Source organism: Schistocerca nitens, chromosome 6, assembly GCF_023898315.1.
Source record: "Schistocerca nitens isolate TAMUIC-IGC-003100 chromosome 6, iqSchNite1.1, whole genome shotgun sequence".
NCBI classification, from domain to species: Eukaryota; Metazoa; Arthropoda; class Insecta; order Orthoptera; family Acrididae; genus Schistocerca; species Schistocerca nitens.
The window spans coordinates 734,239,924-734,256,801 of NC_064619.1; the positions used below are offsets into that span (position 1 = coordinate 734,239,924).

Genomic DNA, 16,878 nt, shown 5'->3' on the forward strand with positions numbered 1-16,878 from the left:
GCTATCTGATAAAATTCTTAGATATCTCTCAGGCAAAAACTGGGCAGTTGTTGCACTAGAGAGATCACTAGTGCGCTCAGGAAAATTTAAAGCCATTGAACATTGGCTTCCACAAGTTGGACACACATGACTGCCCTGTGACCGAGATTTCGGTCGAATTGAGAAGCACGTTAAGAACAGAAACACGACTGTGTGCACCCCTCATGATTAGGTTACAGTTATTTAAGAATCAGGCAAGAATAAGCCATTTTCAGTCGTTAAAATGAAGAAAGCAGACTTTATGGATCTGACACCCCTGCAGATAAATATTGCAAAAAAGGAGAAACATGATGATGGATCTCAGTTCCGATTTTCTGAGGCGACTCCTTTTCGTTTTGATGAAGGAATGCCATCACATTTGAAAGCGAAGTATCAGTACACTGAATTTGAAGAATTCAGAACTGTAAATATCACTAAAAAAGGACGAGCACAGCAGGAGAGTAATCCGTTCCAGCTCTCAAGGAAATACTTAAAGCCCATTCCAATTTGTGACAAAAAACTCAAAGATATTATGTCATTAATGCCATACATACCAGAAAGGATACTTGAACAGTGAGTGAATCAAAGGAACAAAGTGATGAAAATGACACAAAGGTGATAGGTATTGTCTATATTGTGTGAAACACTGTAGTGACTATCATTGTAAGTAATGATGTACAAATTTTTGTAAACCTTGTGTAACGTTAGTATGAGACAGGCCAAAGCCCAGTGTTGTGTCACCTAGGGATAAGATTTTTTTTATTAATAATGTTTAATTTTGCTCACAATATAACAATGCAAACATGTATATTGACACATTAGAGAAAAACTAGTTTTGTCAAAAAACCCGAAAAGTTGAAATATGATTTATGGATTTATTCAAAGTTTTAAAATACTCCCCTGAAAAATTTACATTTTGTGGCTTTGGATTATGTCATTCTCACCCCTTCAATTGGATATGTCGCAATAATGGATGGTAAGAACTGCTTAAATATTTCCACTTAAAATTTGTACTAAATTTTTCTGAAAATTAAACGTCATGGCGCTCGGTCGCCATTTGTAACGCGTCCTCTTATGTTATTATGTTTTGCTATTATTATTAGAAAAATCTTTATTCAGTCTGTCGCCGAAATTTTGAAATAAAAGTTATTGTGGATGTCGCGCAATAAATATTTCGCCTGAAGCGCTGTTGGGACACAGGAAAATATCAATTGTGGAAACTAAGCCACTGAATATTACAAATAATGTTATTGAAGAATCCTGCCGACTGACTACAACAAATAAGAGTGCACGTACATTCGTGAATGAGTGGTAAAAAAACGTTAATACCATCTAGGAAATAAGTCTTAAATATAGTTACGCTTGTACAAACTCTAATGTATGAGAACATATGAACGGGATAGATGCACATACACTTTGAGTGCTATCATCCCCCATGGCCTAGATAAAAGAATTAAAGTTAAATGCATTTATTCATCTTAGAACATTAATCCGTGAACTTCGAAATTAAATGAAAAGTAAGACTGCAGGTTCTGAATGTCGCAGTAAATATATTGAAATTGATATATTCAACTGATGGTAGCGGCCACGAAAGGAAAAAAATGAACACATTCACGTACCTCTATTGTCGATCAGCGTCACCGTGAAGATCGTCGCCTCCATCTAAATTCTCTGCATAAAATTAAAATATTAATAATATTCCAGAATTTAAGGAGCTGGGACACATGGTATCACAAAAGACAAAATCGCTCTGCTTCAAAATCAATTTCATTATTTAACCCAATTTTATCAGTAAGAAATGGCACAACACGCCTTGACAATAAGTCAGGATAACAGCAAAAGGTAACTTATTCTATAACTAATAACCAAAGAGTGTAAAGCTTCTTTTGTGCAGCAAATGCTTTACGCATTAATCTCTGGTAGTTGAACTAGTGTCTATAAATTCACAAAAAAAATTTATGTAGTTCCTTTACATTATTCAAATCAAGCGGGTTTTTACCGGGTTTCACCACCAGAATGATGGTGCTCTCCCGCCATTGCGATGGAAAGACGCCTCCACACCAGATCTGGTTGAATATGAAGAGAAGGTATCGCTTGTAGTCAGATGAGACACTTCTAATCATCTGGCTGTGGATCCGATCAGGCCCAGAGGGCTGTGACAGGGCAAAAGTGCAAGGGCACTGAGGAACTCCAACTCTAAGTGTGTAGTATAGTGTTCACTGCATCATGTAGTGATGAGAGGACGTTCACTTTGAACTGTCGTTTGAGTGGCCGGCCGGCCGGCCGAGTGGCGGTACAGAACTCGCCATTTATGGTAATGCTGGTGACACCTGTTGGTGCCTGGTACCCGAAATGACGTTTGATCGATTTGCCTAGGCCTTTACCAGTGAGTACGCACGGGCCCTACTTGTCTACACAGGGCGGGGAATTACACTTTACCCCGTCACCGGCCATGTGTGCTAAAGGGTGAGTCAGCCTTGAGGCACTCACAGGAGGAAACAAAAAGGGAGATTTTTTTTGTGGTTTTAGGGCGCACAACTTCAATGGTCATTAGCGCCCAGACTACGTTAGGAATGCACCGCGAGGCACAAGTTTAAAACAGCAACTAAAAGGGAAATCACGATAAAAGACAGACTGACAGGCATAGGAGTAAAAAAAACAGCATAATGAAATGTCCTTAGAGAGGTTTGTCAAGTTGATAAAGCGAAAAACGCGAGCAGCTGCTCGTGGGTCATCCGCTAAAATGGCATCAAGAGTTCATGGAAGGCCAAGATCAAGACGCAGTGTGTTAAAATCCGGACAGGACGTTAAAATGTGGCGGACCATCAGCAATTGCCCACATGGGCAGAACGGCGCCGGCGCAGCCTTCAGCAGATGGCGATGGCTGAACCGGCAGTGTCCAATTCGTAACCGGGCCAAAACGACCTCCTCCCGTCGAGAAGGGCGGGAGGAGGACGTCCAAGCCACGGGAAGAGGTTTCAAGGCCCGAAGCTTGTTGTCCATAAGTGCAGCCCAATCCGCATGCCACAGCGATAAAATGCGCCGACAAATGACCCTGCTACAATCTGACGAAGGGACACAACAAGAAGCTGTCCGAGGCTGGAGGACCGCAGCCTTGGCCGCGGCATCTGCAGCTTCGTTCCCAGGGATACTGACATGGCCAGGAGCCCACATAAAGCTAACCGGAGAACCGACGTCCACCAGCTGCTGAAGAGAGTGTTGGATCCGGTGCACGAAAGGGTGAGGCTCTGGATGGCGCTCAGGGAATCGGAGCAGATGACATAAGCAGAAAGTCGGTGGCAGCAGATGTAAAGAATAGCCTGGTAGAGGGCAAAGAGCTCAGCTGTGAAGACCGAACAATGGCCATGGAGCCGGTATTTGAAACTTTGTGCCCCAACAATAAAAGAACACCCGACCCTGACATTGGTCTTAGAGCCATCTGTATAAATGAAGGTCATATTAATGAACTTCGATCGAAGTTCAGCAAAACGGGAGTGGTAGACCGAACCGGGGGTAACCTCCTTTGGGAGCGAGCTGAGGTCAAGGTGAACGCGAACCTGAGCCTGGAGCCAAGGTGGCGTGTAGCTCTCGCCCACTCGAAAGGTTGCAGGGAGTGAAAAATTAAGGTGTTTAAGGAGGCGACGAAAGCGAACTCCAGGGGGTAGCAGGGCAGAGACATACAACCCGTATTGACGGTCGAGAGAGTCGTCAAAAAAGGAACGATAAAACGGGCGGTCGGGCATTGACAGTAGCCTACAGGCATACCGACAAAGCAGTATATCGCGCCGGTAGGTGAGTGGCAATTCACTAGCGTCAGCGTGAAGACTCTCGACGGGACTAGTATAAAACGCTCCGATCGCAAGTCGTAAACCCCAATGTTGTATGGAGTTGAGGCGGCGTAAGATGGATGGCCATGCAGAGGATTATACGAAGCTCCCATAATCCAGCTTGGAGCGGACGATCGACAGATATAGACGAAGTAGGACGGTTCGATCCTCTCCCCACGACATACCACTGAGAACACGGAGGACATTTAGAGAACGGGTACAACGGGCAGCCAAATATGACATGTGGAGACCAGCTAAGTTTCCTGTCAAATGTAAGACCTAAAAATTTTGTTGTCTCCACGAATGGCAGAGCAACGGGACCGAGTCTTAAGGATGGTGGGAGAAACTCTTTGTAGCGCCAGAAGTTAATACAGACCGTCCTCTCGGCAGAAAAACGTAAGCCATTGGCGACACTCCAGGAGTAAAGACGGTCAAGAGAACGCTGTTGACAGTGCTCCAGGAAACATGTACTCTGCGCGCTGCAATAGATGGTAAAATCATCCACGAAAAGGGAGCCTGATACATCAGCTGGGAGGCAATCCATTATTGGATTGATCGCTATGGCGAAGAGAGCGACGCTCAAAACTGAGCCATTATCCTGGCGTAAGGTGTCTGACAGGACAGAACCCACAGGTACCCTGAACTGTCGATCCATTAAAAAGGAACAAATAAAAAGAGGGAGGCAACCGCAAAGGCCCCATGTATGCATGGTGCGGAGAATGCCCGCCCTCCAACAGGTGTCGTAAGCCTTCTCCAAATCAAAGAACACAGCCGCGGTCGGGCGCTTCCGCAAGAAGTTTTTCATAATGAAGGTCGACAAGGTAACCAGATGGTCAACAGCAGAGCGGCGCCTACGAAATCCACATTGTACATTGGTAAGTAGGCGTCGAGACTCGAGCAGCCAAACCAATCGAGAGTTAACCATTCGCTCCATCACTTTACAGACACAGCTGGTAAGCGAGAAGGGCCGATAACTGGAAGGCAAGTGCTTGTCCTTCCCCGGCTTAGGAATCGGGACAACAATAGACCCGCGCCAGCATGCGGGAACATGTCCCTCAATCCAGATGCGATTGTAAGTACGAAGAAGAAAACCTTTACCCGCAGGAGAAAGGTTCTTCAGCATCTGAATATGAATAGAATCAGGCCCTGGAGCGGAGGACCGTGACCGGGCAAGTGCGTTTTCGAGTTCCCGCATGGTGAATGGGACATTATAACTTTCACGATTCGAGGAGCGGAAGTTAGGTGGCCTAGCCTCCTCTGCCTGTTTGCGGGGGAGGAAGGCAAGGTGGTAATGAGCGGAGCTCGAAACCTCTGCGAAAAAGCGGCCGAAGGCATTGGAGACATCCTCAGGGGCCACAAGGACGTCATTCGCGACCGTCAAGCCAGAAGCTGGTGAGTGGACCTTAGTGCCAGATAGCCGGCGCAGGCTACCCGAGACAACAGAAGGAGTAAAACTGTTGAAGGTGCTTAATTGATACAATTCGCCACTGTAGGGTGGCGTTTAAAGGTGCCTAAAGCACGTCGACGAGCACATAAAGCGTCTCTACATGCTGTGGTCCACCAGGGGACCGGTACGTGACGTGGAGAAGTAGGGTGAGGGATGGAATATTCAGCAGCAGTGAGAATGACTTCTGTGAGGTGTGCGACCTGACGATCGCAGCTTGTGAAGGTTTGATCCTGAAAGGTCGCCCTGGAAGAGAAGAGCCCCCAGTCTGCTTTGGAGATGGTCCAACTAGATGAGCACGGAGAGGGGGTATGCTGCAGGAGATGGATAACACACGGGAAGTGGTCGCTCGAATATGTATCAGAAAGTGCATACCACTCGAACCGGCGTGCAAGTTGAGGAGTACATATAGAAAGGTCTAATGGGAATAGGTGTGAGATGTGTCCGAAAGAAAAGTAGGGGCGCCAGTATTGAGGCAGACAAGATTGAGCTGGTTGAAAAGGTCTGCTAACAGGGAGCCCCTCGGGCAGTATGCTGGAGAGCCCCAAAGGTGATTGTGGGCATTGAAGTCTCCAGTTAACAAAAATGGTGCAGGTAGCTGAGCAATAATTTGAATCTTGTCTGCCCTGGTAACGGCAGACGACGATGGAGTGTAAACGGTACAAATGTAAAATGTAAAAGTGGGGAGAGTAATTCGGATGACAACTGCCTGCAGGCCGGTGTGCAACGTGATGGGATCGCAGTAAATATCATCCCGGACCAGCAACATAACCCCTCCATGAGGTGGAATACCTACCACAGGGGGTAGGTCAAAACGCACAGAGGTGTAGTGTGCCAAGGCAATTTGATCGCATAGGCGTAGCTTCGTTTCCTGGAGGGCCACGACGAGCGGACGGTGCAAGCGGAGCAGCAACTTCAAGTCCTCTCGGTTTGAAGCGAATGCTGCGAATATTCCAGTGAATAAGTGCCATCGTAAGAAAAAAAAAAGGAAGATGAAAGAAGGGGTCACCTCGAAGGCCGCTGAGGGCCTGGCTTCGAGCGAGCACTGCCGCCGCTATCAGTAGGCGGACAGTCATCGTCCATTGGTTCTATAGGTTCATCGGCCATCTTGGTAAGATGGCCGGGAGGGGGAGCTTCCTCCGCCGGTGAACGGCCAGATGTTCGGCTACCAGCGGTGCGGCCAGGCGAAACGGATGACGGCCTGGGGCGGCAATCGCTGGGTGGCGCAGGAGACGAAATGCGCCGTGCGGAGAAGGAGAACTGTGCATCCTATGAGCCTTCTTGGAAGGTCGTTTGGTGGAAGTACTGGTCGAGGGCTGGGAGGTCGAGGTACGTAGGAAGTCTGCACGGGACAGTTCCTTCTTGAAGGCCCGTGCATCTGACTTCTGGGTCTTCGTCTTAGCAGAAGCTGATGAAGGGGCTTGTGTCTGTGGGGTGATGGGAGGAAGAGGAGACGTCAACCGCGCGATCTTAGCACTGGCCGAACGGACGACCGTGGTGCTGAAGGTCAGATCGCATGTCTGGGTTGCCACCTCCCTGGTAGTCCGAGGAGAGGCGAGGACAGTACTGTATTTCCCTGCTGGGAGCAGTGTGGGCTTCCTACTAGCTAATAGCTTGCGAGCAGCCGAGGTGGACACTTTCTCTTTGACCCGAATTTCTTGGATACAGCGTTCTTCCTTATAGATAGGACAGTCGCGGGAGGACGCTGCATGGTCACCCTGACAGTTCACACAACGAGGAGACGGAGGTGGACAGTCACCCTCATGGGCATCCCTGCCACAAGTGACACATTTAGCCGCGTTGGAACAAGACTGGCGAGTGTGATTAAAACGCTGACACTGGTAGCAGCGCGTAGGTGTCGGGACATAGGGGCGAACAGAAATAACCTCGTAGCCCACTTTCATGCGCGATGGCAGCTGAACACTATCAAAGGTCGAGAAAAGTGTCTGGGTCGGTACAAGGTCATTGTTGACCTTTTTCATGACCCTATGGACAGGCGTCACGCCCTGCTCAGCGAGGAAAGACTGAATCTCCTCGTCAGTCAATCCGTCGAGAGATCTAGTATAGACCACACCACGAGACGAATTCAAAGTTCGGTGAGCCTCCACCTGGACAGGGAACGTGTACAGGAGTGTGGCTCAAAGCAGTTTCTGTGCCTGAAAGGCGCTCTCAGTTTCTAGTAACAAGGTACCATCACGCAACCTTGTACAAGACTTAACAGGACCGGCTTTGGCATCTACGCCCTTCTGGATAACGAAAGGGTTGACAGAGGAAAAATCCTTTCCGTCCCCAGATCGAGAAACGACGAGGAACTGTGGGGCAGGCGGTAGTACTTTTGTCACTGAATGCTGGTCATGTTTCCGTTTGTGGGCAGAAGTCGAGAGAGAAGAAGAGAAATCCATTGCGGAGGAATCCCCCATGATTGCCAGCGTCTCCGATGGCGCACTCCTTCCTTATGGAGACCCTCTCAGAGGGCGCTCCCGCCTTAGGTGAATGTTTACACCTCAGGTCACACCTCCCGAGAAACAGACGGAGGGACCAATCGGCATGGTCAGAAGGTATCAGCTCAGGCAATCACCCCTCCCTGGGCCTGGCCTTTACCAGGGGTACGTGCATGCCGTACTTGACTACCCAGGGCGGGGAATTACGCGTTACCCCATCACTGGCTACGCGTGCGAACGCGTGGGTCGGCCTTCAGGCGCGCACAGGGAGGAAGGAAGAAGAGGAAAAGGAAGAGAGAGAGGACAGACTGTCTCAAACGCCGAGGCGGAGACCAGAGAAGGCAAGGAGCAGGCGGCAAGGAGCAGGCGGCAAGGAGCAGGCGGCAAGGAGCAGGCGGCAAGGAGCAGGCGGCAAGGAGCAGGCGGCAAGGAGCAGGCGGCAAGGAGCAGGCGGCAAGGAGCAGGCGGCAAGGAGCAGGCGGCAAGGAGCAGGCGGCAAGGAGCAGGCGGCAAGGAGCAGGCGGCAAGGAGCAGGCGGCAAGGAGCAGGCGGCAAGGAGCAGGCGGCAAGGAGCAGGCGGCAAGGAGCAGGCGGCAAGGAGCAGGCGGCAAGGAGCAGGCGGCAAGGAGCAGGCGGCAAGGAGCAGGCGGCAAGGAGCAGGCGGCAAGGAGCAGGCGGCAAGGAGCAGGCGGCAAGGAGCAGGCGGCAAGGAGCAGGCGGCAAGGAGCAGGCGGCAAGGAGCAGGCGGCAAGGAGCAGGCGGCAAGGAGCAGGCGGCAAGGAGCAGGCGGCAAGGAGCAGGCGGCAAGGAGCAGGCGGCAAGGAGCAGGCGGCAAGGAGCAGGCGGCAAGGAGCAGGCGGCAAGGAGCAGGCGGCAAGGAGCAGGCGGCAAGGAGCAGGCGGCAAGGAGCAGGCGGCAAGGAGCAGGCGGCAAGGAGCAGGCGGCAAGGAGCAGGCGGCAAGGAGCAGGCGGCAAGGAGCAGGCGGCAAGGAGCAGGCGGCAAGGAGCAGGCGGCAAGGAGCAGGCGGCAAGGAGCAGGCGGCAAGGAGCAGGCGGCAAGGAGCAGGCGGCAAGGAGCAGGCGGCAAGGAGCAGGCGGCAAGGAGCAGGCGGCAAGGAGCAGGCGGCAAGGAGCAGGCGGCAAGGAGCAGGCGGCAAGGAGCAGGCGGCAAGGAGCAGGCGGCAAGGAGCAGGCGGCAAGGAGCAGGCGGCAAGGAGCAGGCGGCAAGGAGCAGGCGGCAAGGAGCAGGCGGCAAGGAGCAGGCGGCAAGGAGCAGGCGGCAAGGAGCAGGCGGCAAGGAGCAGGCGGCAAGGAGCAGGCGGCAAGGAGCAGGCGGCAAGGAGCAGGCGGCAAGGAGCAGGCGGCAAGGAGCAGGCGGCAAGGAGCAGGCGGCAAGGAGCAGGCGGCAAGGAGCAGGCGGCAAGGAGCAGGCGGCAAGGAGCAGGCGGCAAGGAGCAGGCGGCAAGGAGCAGGCGGCAAGGAGCAGGCGGCAAGGAGCAGGCGGCAAGGAGCAGGCGGCAAGGAGCAGGCGGCAAGGAGCAGGCGGCAAGGAGCAGGCGGCAAGGAGCAGGCGGCAAGGAGCAGGCGGCAAGGAGCAGGCGGCAAGGAGCAGGCGGCAAGGAGCAGGCGGCAAGGAGCAGGCGGCAAGGAGCAGGCGGCAAGGAGCAGGCGGCAAGGAGCAGGCGGCAAGGAGCAGGCGGCAAGGAGCAGGCGGCAAGGAGCAGGCGGCAAGGAGCAGGCGGCAAGGAGCAGGCGGCAAGGAGCAGGCGGCAAGGAGCAGGCGGCAAGGAGCAGGCGGCAAGGAGCAGGCGGCAAGGAGCAGGCGGCAAGGAGCAGGCGGCAAGGAGCAGGCGGCAAGGAGCAGGCGGCAAGGAGCAGGCGGCAAGGAGCAGGCGGCAAGGAGCAGGCGGCAAGGAGCAGGCGGCAAGGAGCAGGCGGCAAGGAGCAGGCGGCAAGGAGCAGGCGGCAAGGAGCAGGCGGCAAGGAGCAGGCGGCAAGGAGCAGGCGGCAAGGAGCAGGCGGCAAGGAGCAGGCGGCAAGGAGCAGGCGGCAAGGAGCAGGCGGCAAGGAGCAGGCGGCAAGGAGCAGGCGGCAAGGAGCAGGCGGCAAGGAGCAGGCGGCAAGGAGCAGGCGGCAAGGAGCAGGCGGCAAGGAGCAGGCGGCAAGGAGCAGGCGGCAAGGAGCAGGCGGCAAGGAGCAGGCGGCAAGGAGCAGGCGGCAAGGAGCAGGCGGCAAGGAGCAGGCGGCAAGGAGCAGGCGGCAAGGAGCAGGCGGCAAGGAGCAGGCGGCAAGGAGCAGGCGGCAAGGAGCAGGCGGCAAGGAGCAGGCGGCAAGGAGCAGGCGGCAAGGAGCAGGCGGCAAGGAGCAGGCGGCAAGGAGCAGGCGGCAAGGAGCAGGCGGCAAGGAGCAGGCGGCAAGGAGCAGGCGGCAAGGAGCAGGCGGCAAGGAGCAGGCGGCAAGGAGCAGGCGGCAAGGAGCAGGCGGCAAGGAGCAGGCGGCAAGGAGCAGGCGGCAAGGAGCAGGCGGCAAGGAGCAGGCGGCAAGGAGCAGGCGGCAAGGAGCAGGCGGCAAGGAGCAGGCGGCAAGGAGCAGGCGGCAAGGAGCAGGCGGCAAGGAGCAGGCGGCAAGGAGCAGGCGGCAAGGAGCAGGCGGCAAGGAGCAGGCGGCAAGGAGCAGGCGGCAAGGAGCAGGCGGCAAGGAGCAGGCGGCAAGGAGCAGGCGGCAAGGAGCAGGCGGCAAGGAGCAGGCGGCAAGGAGCAGGCGGCAAGGAGCAGGCGGCAAGGAGCAGGCGGCAAGGAGCAGGCGGCAAGGAGCAGGCGGCAAGGAGCAGGCGGCAAGGAGCAGGCGGCAAGGAGCAGGCGGCAAGGAGCAGGCGGCAAGGAGCAGGCGGCAAGGAGCAGGCGGCAAGGAGCAGGCGGCAAGGAGCAGGCGGCAAGGAGCAGGCGGCAAGGAGCAGGCGGCAAGGAGCAGGCGGCAAGGAGCAGGCGGCAAGGAGCAGGCGGCAAGGAGCAGGCGGCAAGGAGCAGGCGGCAAGGAGCAGGCGGCAAGGAGCAGGCGGCAAGGAGCAGGCGGCAAGGAGCAGGCGGCAAGGAGCAGGCGGCAAGGAGCAGGCGGCAAGGAGCAGGCGGCAAGGAGCAGGCGGCAAGGAGCAGGCGGCAAGGAGCAGGCGGCAAGGAGCAGGCGGCAAGGAGCAGGCGGCAAGGAGCAGGCGGCAAGGAGCAGGCGGCAAGGAGCAGGCGGCAAGGAGCAGGCGGCAAGGAGCAGGCGGCAAGGAGCAGGCGGCAAGGAGCAGGCGGCAAGGAGCAGGCGGCAAGGAGCAGGCGGCAAGGAGCAGGCGGCAAGGAGCAGGCGGCAAGGAGCAGGCGGCAAGGAGCAGGCGGCAAGGAGCAGGCGGCAAGGAGCAGGCGGCAAGGAGCAGGCGGCAAGGAGCAGGCGGCAAGGAGCAGGCGGCAAGGAGCAGGCGGCAAGGAGCAGGCGGCAAGGAGCAGGCGGCAAGGAGCAGGCGGCAAGGAGCAGGCGGCAAGGAGCAGGCGGCAAGGAGCAGGCGGCAAGGAGCAGGCGGCAAGGAGCAGGCGGCAAGGAGCAGGCGGCAAGGAGCAGGCGGCAAGGAGCAGGCGGCAAGGAGCAGGCGGCAAGGAGCAGGCGGCAAGGAGCAGGCGGCAAGGAGCAGGCGGCAAGGAGCAGGCGGCAAGGAGCAGGCGGCAAGGAGCAGGCGGCAAGGAGCAGGCGGCAAGGAGCAGGCGGCAAGGAGCAGGCGGCAAGGAGCAGGCGGCAAGGAGCAGGCGGCAAGGAGCAGGCGGCAAGGAGCAGGCGGCAAGGAGCAGGCGGCAAGGAGCAGGCGGCAAGGAGCAGGCGGCAAGGAGCAGGCGGCAAGGAGCAGGCGGCAAGGAGCAGGCGGCAAGGAGCAGGCGGCAAGGAGCAGGCGGCAAGGAGCAGGCGGCAAGGAGCAGGCGGCAAGGAGCAGGCGGCAAGGAGCAGGCGGCAAGGAGCAGGCGGCAAGGAGCAGGCGGCAAGGAGCAGGCGGCAAGGAGCAGGCGGCAAGGAGCAGGCGGCAAGGAGCAGGCGGCAAGGAGCAGGCGGCAAGGAGCAGGCGGCAAGGAGCAGGCGGCAAGGAGCAGGCGGCAAGGAGCAGGCGGCAAGGAGCAGGCGGCAAGGAGCAGGCGGCAAGGAGCAGGCGGCAAGGAGCAGGCGGCAAGGAGCAGGCGGCAAGGAGCAGGCGGCAAGGAGCAGGCGGCAAGGAGCAGGCGGCAAGGAGCAGGCGGCAAGGAGCAGGCGGCAAGGAGCAGGCGGCAAGGAGCAGGCGGCAAGGAGCAGGCGGCAAGGAGCAGGCGGCAAGGAGCAGGCGGCAAGGAGCAGGCGGCAAGGAGCAGGCGGCAAGGAGCAGGCGGCAAGGAGCAGGCGGCAAGGAGCAGGCGGCAAGGAGCAGGCGGCAAGGAGCAGGCGGCAAGGAGCAGGCGGCAAGGAGCAGGCGGCAAGGAGCAGGCGGCAAGGAGCAGGCGGCAAGGAGCAGGCGGCAAGGAGCAGGCGGCAAGGAGCAGGCGGCAAGGAGCAGGCGGCAAGGAGCAGGCGGCAAGGAGCAGGCGGCAAGGAGCAGGCGGCAAGGAGCAGGCGGCAAGGAGCAGGCGGCAAGGAGCAGGCGGCAAGGAGCAGGCGGCAAGGAGCAGGCGGCAAGGAGCAGGCGGCAAGGAGCAGGCGGCAAGGAGCAGGCGGCAAGGAGCAGGCGGCAAGGAGCAGGCGGCAAGGAGCAGGCGGCAAGGAGCAGGCGGCAAGGAGCAGGCGGCAAGGAGCAGGCGGCAAGGAGCAGGCGGCAAGGAGCAGGCGGCAAGGAGCAGGCGGCAAGGAGCAGGCGGCAAGGAGCAGGCGGCAAGGAGCAGGCGGCAAGGAGCAGGCGGCAAGGAGCAGGCGGCAAGGAGCAGGCGGCAAGGAGCAGGCGGCAAGGAGCAGGCGGCAAGGAGCAGGCGGCAAGGAGCAGGCGGCAAGGAGCAGGCGGCAAGGAGCAGGCGGCAAGGAGCAGGCGGCAAGGAGCAGGCGGCAAGGAGCAGGCGGCAAGGAGCAGACGGCAAGGAGCAGACGGCAAGGAGCAGACGGCAAGGAGCAGACGGCAAGGAGCAGACGGCAAGGAGCAGACGGCAAGGAGCAGACGGCAAGGAGCAGACGGCAAGGAGCAGACGGCAAGGAGCAGACGGCAAGGAGCAGACGGCAAGGAGCAGACGGCAAGGAGCAGACGGCAAGGAGCAGACGGCAAGGAGCAGACGGCAAGGAGCAGACGGCAAGGAGCAGACGGCAAGGAGCAGACGGCAAGGAGCAGACGGCAAGGAGCAGACGGCAAGGAGCAGACGGCAAGGAGCAGACGGCAAGGAGCAGACGGCAAGGAGCAGACGGCAAGGAGCAGACGGCAAGGAGCAGACGGCAAGGAGCAGACGGCAAGGAGCAGACGGCAAGGAGCAGACGGCAAGGAGCAGACGGCAAGGAGCAGACGGCAAGGAGCAGACGGCAAGGAGCAGACGGCAAGGAGCAGACGGCAAGGAGCAGACGGCAAGGAGCAGACGGCAAGGAGCAGACGGCAAGGAGCAGACGGCAAGGAGCAGACGGCAAGGAGCAGACGGCAAGGAGCAGACGGCAAGGGAAAGAGTAAGGAAGACAGTGAGATGGAGAAGAACAAAGAAAGGAACCAACCAAAGGAAGGAAGAAACGAGAAGTGAATAACCAAAATGACCGCAAATAGAGGTCGTGGAACCGTCCGTCTCCGGACGCAGGCGCTAACTACCCTCTTGAGGGGGAGGGACTCCTTTTAATCGCCTCTTACGACAGGCAGGAATCCCTCGGGCCTATTCTAACCCCCGGACCCGCAGGGAGGGTACTGGGATGTGATGGGCGTCCACAATCTCGGCATGTGATTCTGGAAGTACAGCGGGAAGACTGTGGCCCAACGTCCAGCTCTTAAAGCACCGCATTGGGGGAAGGATATAGGGCTTTACATCACAGCCATAGACCATCGTCTTGACCTTCTCAGGCAATGTATCACCCTCAAAGGCCGAGATGAAGTCACCGATGGCAACCTGATTATCCCTCAGTCCCCAGTGGACACGCTAAATGAAATGTACACCTCGCCGCTCTAAATTGGTGCACAGCTCGTCTTCAGACTACAAAAGAAGGTCCCTGTGAAAAATGATACCCTGGACCATATTTAAGCTCATGTGGCAAGATGGTTACAAAAACAACCCCCAGTTTGTCACAAGCGAGTAACTCCGATGTCTGGGCAGAGGATGATGTTTTGATCAAGACTGACCCAGACCTCATTTTGGACAATCCCTCCACGTCTCCAAACTTGTCCTCTAAAAGCACAACAAATAACTGAGGCTCGATTATCATGAAAGATTCCCCATCAGTTCTCGAACATACAAGGTAGCAGGGCTAATAATATCCACTGCCATCCTTAGTCTGACGTTACTCCCATCGTGTGGCCAAGGAGGGAAACGATTTGGGGTCATACTTCTGTGAATTGAATTGAGCTCATGATTGATTACAGACTGCTGGTGTTTCATGACTAGGAAGAGATGATAGACTACATTGCGTGTCATCTGCACTGATGTCACCGATCAGGGGCCCTGACCACAGGTGCCACCCAGGAGCATCAGAGGACGCCTGACAGAATGGCGACTGTCGGGAGCCCCGATGCCCTAAGGCAGAGCCGCATAAACACGGAAAACCGCACGCGTGCAAAGCGAGGTGCAGCGAGTGCCTCCACAGTGCATCGGTTCAACTCGGCATACTTCGCCTCAACTTGGCTTGCTACGTGAGGCCGACGCTGTGCGCTGCAGAATGCGCTGCCAGACTGCTTAGTCAACATTGGAATACGTAAGTGCAAGACAATTACCGGAATAATGGAACCATCTGCTCCAAAAAAAAGGGAAAATTGCCGTAAGTCAATTTCAACCGGAATGGGAACCCTCCTACGTTTTCGTGCGTTGTGACGATAAAGCCAAATGTCTAATCTGTGGTACACTAATTACGTGTGTCAGAAAATCGTCTATTGAAAGGCACTACAGCAAATTGCATTCAGAAAAGTATAGTGATATAACAGGGGATGCCAGAGAGGAAGAATTACGGAAGTTGCAAACTCTTGCAGAAGAGAATTCTGTATCTACAAACGAGGTTTGTTGCAAGTACTTTAGCATGTATACTTTGGTTAAACATCATGCGAAAGGAAATAACATTTGTTTAAATTCCTTAGTTTTCGTTTTCGCAAAAATTATTTGTCTACTTTAGGGTGAAGAAGATGAGGGGTGTTGCGAAAGGACTCTCAGAGCTAGTTACAAAGTTGCTCTACGTTTAGCAAGAGCTGGTAGGCCATTTATGGACGGGCCATTAATAAATAACATTATGTTGAACGTAGTAGAGAAAATGCATCCCACATTAGCTCCCGCGTACAGCAGAATACCACTTTCCAGAATGAAAATACATCGGAGAATCAACGACATAGCTGAGAATTTGCATGAACAACTGGCAGCCAAAATTGAAAACTTCCTATCGTACTCCATCGCACTTGAGTCCACGGATATTAACGACACGGCTCAGTTAGCAATACTTTTGCGTGGCCTGGACGACGACCTACATGCAACGGAAGAGCTCCTGGATATGATTTCGTTGAAGGACACTTACAAGGGCGGATATTTTAGGAGCTGTTGAAATGGCAGCTGAAGGAATAGGACTCCCTTGGGAAAAGCTGTTTTCCGTAACCACAGCAATGTGCTTTAAAGCAAAAGGGCTTATTGGCCTACTGCGGAAAAAACTTAACATGCCGAATTTACCTTCCGTTCATTGTTTTCCACACCAAGAGGCTCTTTGTGCGAAAGTTATCGGTCTTCAAGATGTGATAAAGGTAGTGGTGCGTATCGTGAACTACATTCGTTCTCATGGACTCACTCATCGTCAATTCAAAGAATTTTTGATTTCCTTTGAAGAGGAGTATCCAGATATTCCCTACCACGCTGAGGTGCGCTGGCTGAGCAAAGGGAAAATGATTTCCCGAATTTTTCGACTACGCCACACCGTGGCTCAGTTTTTGGAGAGCGAAGGACGTCCGGAGGCACTTTTTCATGACCCTGAATGGGTAGCTGATTTAGGATTTTTAGCAGACATTATGGCTCTCCTAAATGATTTAAGTCTGAAACTCGAAAAAGAAAACAATCACATCAACGACATGATCAGCAAAATAATCGCTTTCAAGTATAAACTAAAGCTCCTCAAAAACAACCTTTCAGAGAAAAATACGCAACACTTTCCTGAACTAGGTAAGCGAGATATAAATTGCACCTTTATCAAAACAGCCTGATTTTTATAACCGCTCTAATCAAAACGGAACTATGTTTTTGTTTGACAGCATCTGTGCAGGAAGGAGCGCGCTTTGATAAATGCGTCGGGTGCTACAGTCCCTTGAAAATCCGTTTAACGACCGATTCCAGGTAATGTGCCGGTATGTGACATATAGCTAAATAAAGGAGATTGCGTTACATATGCAAGTGTAACATTACATTAAAACCAATAGTACAAATTACATGTTTATTAAAATCTATCGCATTTTAGTACTTCGAAACAACGGCTTACATTACTTACATTTATTAACATTGGCTTTGTTATTGTTTCAGGAAATTACCTACCTACAGCCAATTCTCGATGTTTTTGTGAAACCTTTTTCGATGGATATTGAAAGTGAGCCTTCAGATTTACATTTCGAACTAATTGATTTGCAAAACTATGTTCACCGAAAGGATGTGTTTTACAATACAAAAGGTTTGCTCCAATTCTACCAGAATTTGCCGAAGGAAGAATTTCCCAAGTTACACAGAGAAGCAGCAAAGATTATTTCTATGTTTGGTTCCACTTGTGTATGTGAAAGGCTTTTTCTGTTTTGTCTTGCACGAAAACTAGATTCTGTGCGAGTATTTCTAATTGTAATTAAAAAATTCTCTCAGAATTGCTGTCAGCCAATCTCTTGTTCCAGTTCTTAGGAGCATAATTGCAAATAAAATAAAGAGCACACAGGAAGATACATTTGTGTTGAAATCAAATTTAAGATTTTTACCATTACTGTTATTATATGAATCTCTTTTGTACCGGTAGACCAAACTAAGCTCTCCACCTAGTG

At 54.3% G+C, this 16,878-nt stretch overlaps 1 protein-coding gene across 1 annotated transcript in view; it reads left to right on the forward strand.

Moving 5' to 3' along the window:
* The first annotated feature begins 262 nt into the window (after positions 1 to 262).
* LOC126263608 (uncharacterized) overlaps positions 263 to 16,878 on the forward strand; it is a 67,771-nt gene continuing 51,155 nt past the window's right edge. The window contains exons 1-2 of the mRNA XM_049960694.1: positions 263 to 591; positions 8,072 to 13,321. Coding sequence (XP_049816651.1) covers positions 263 to 591; positions 8,072 to 13,321 — 5,579 coding nt within the window. The remainder of the gene's footprint in view (positions 592 to 8,071; positions 13,322 to 16,878) is intronic.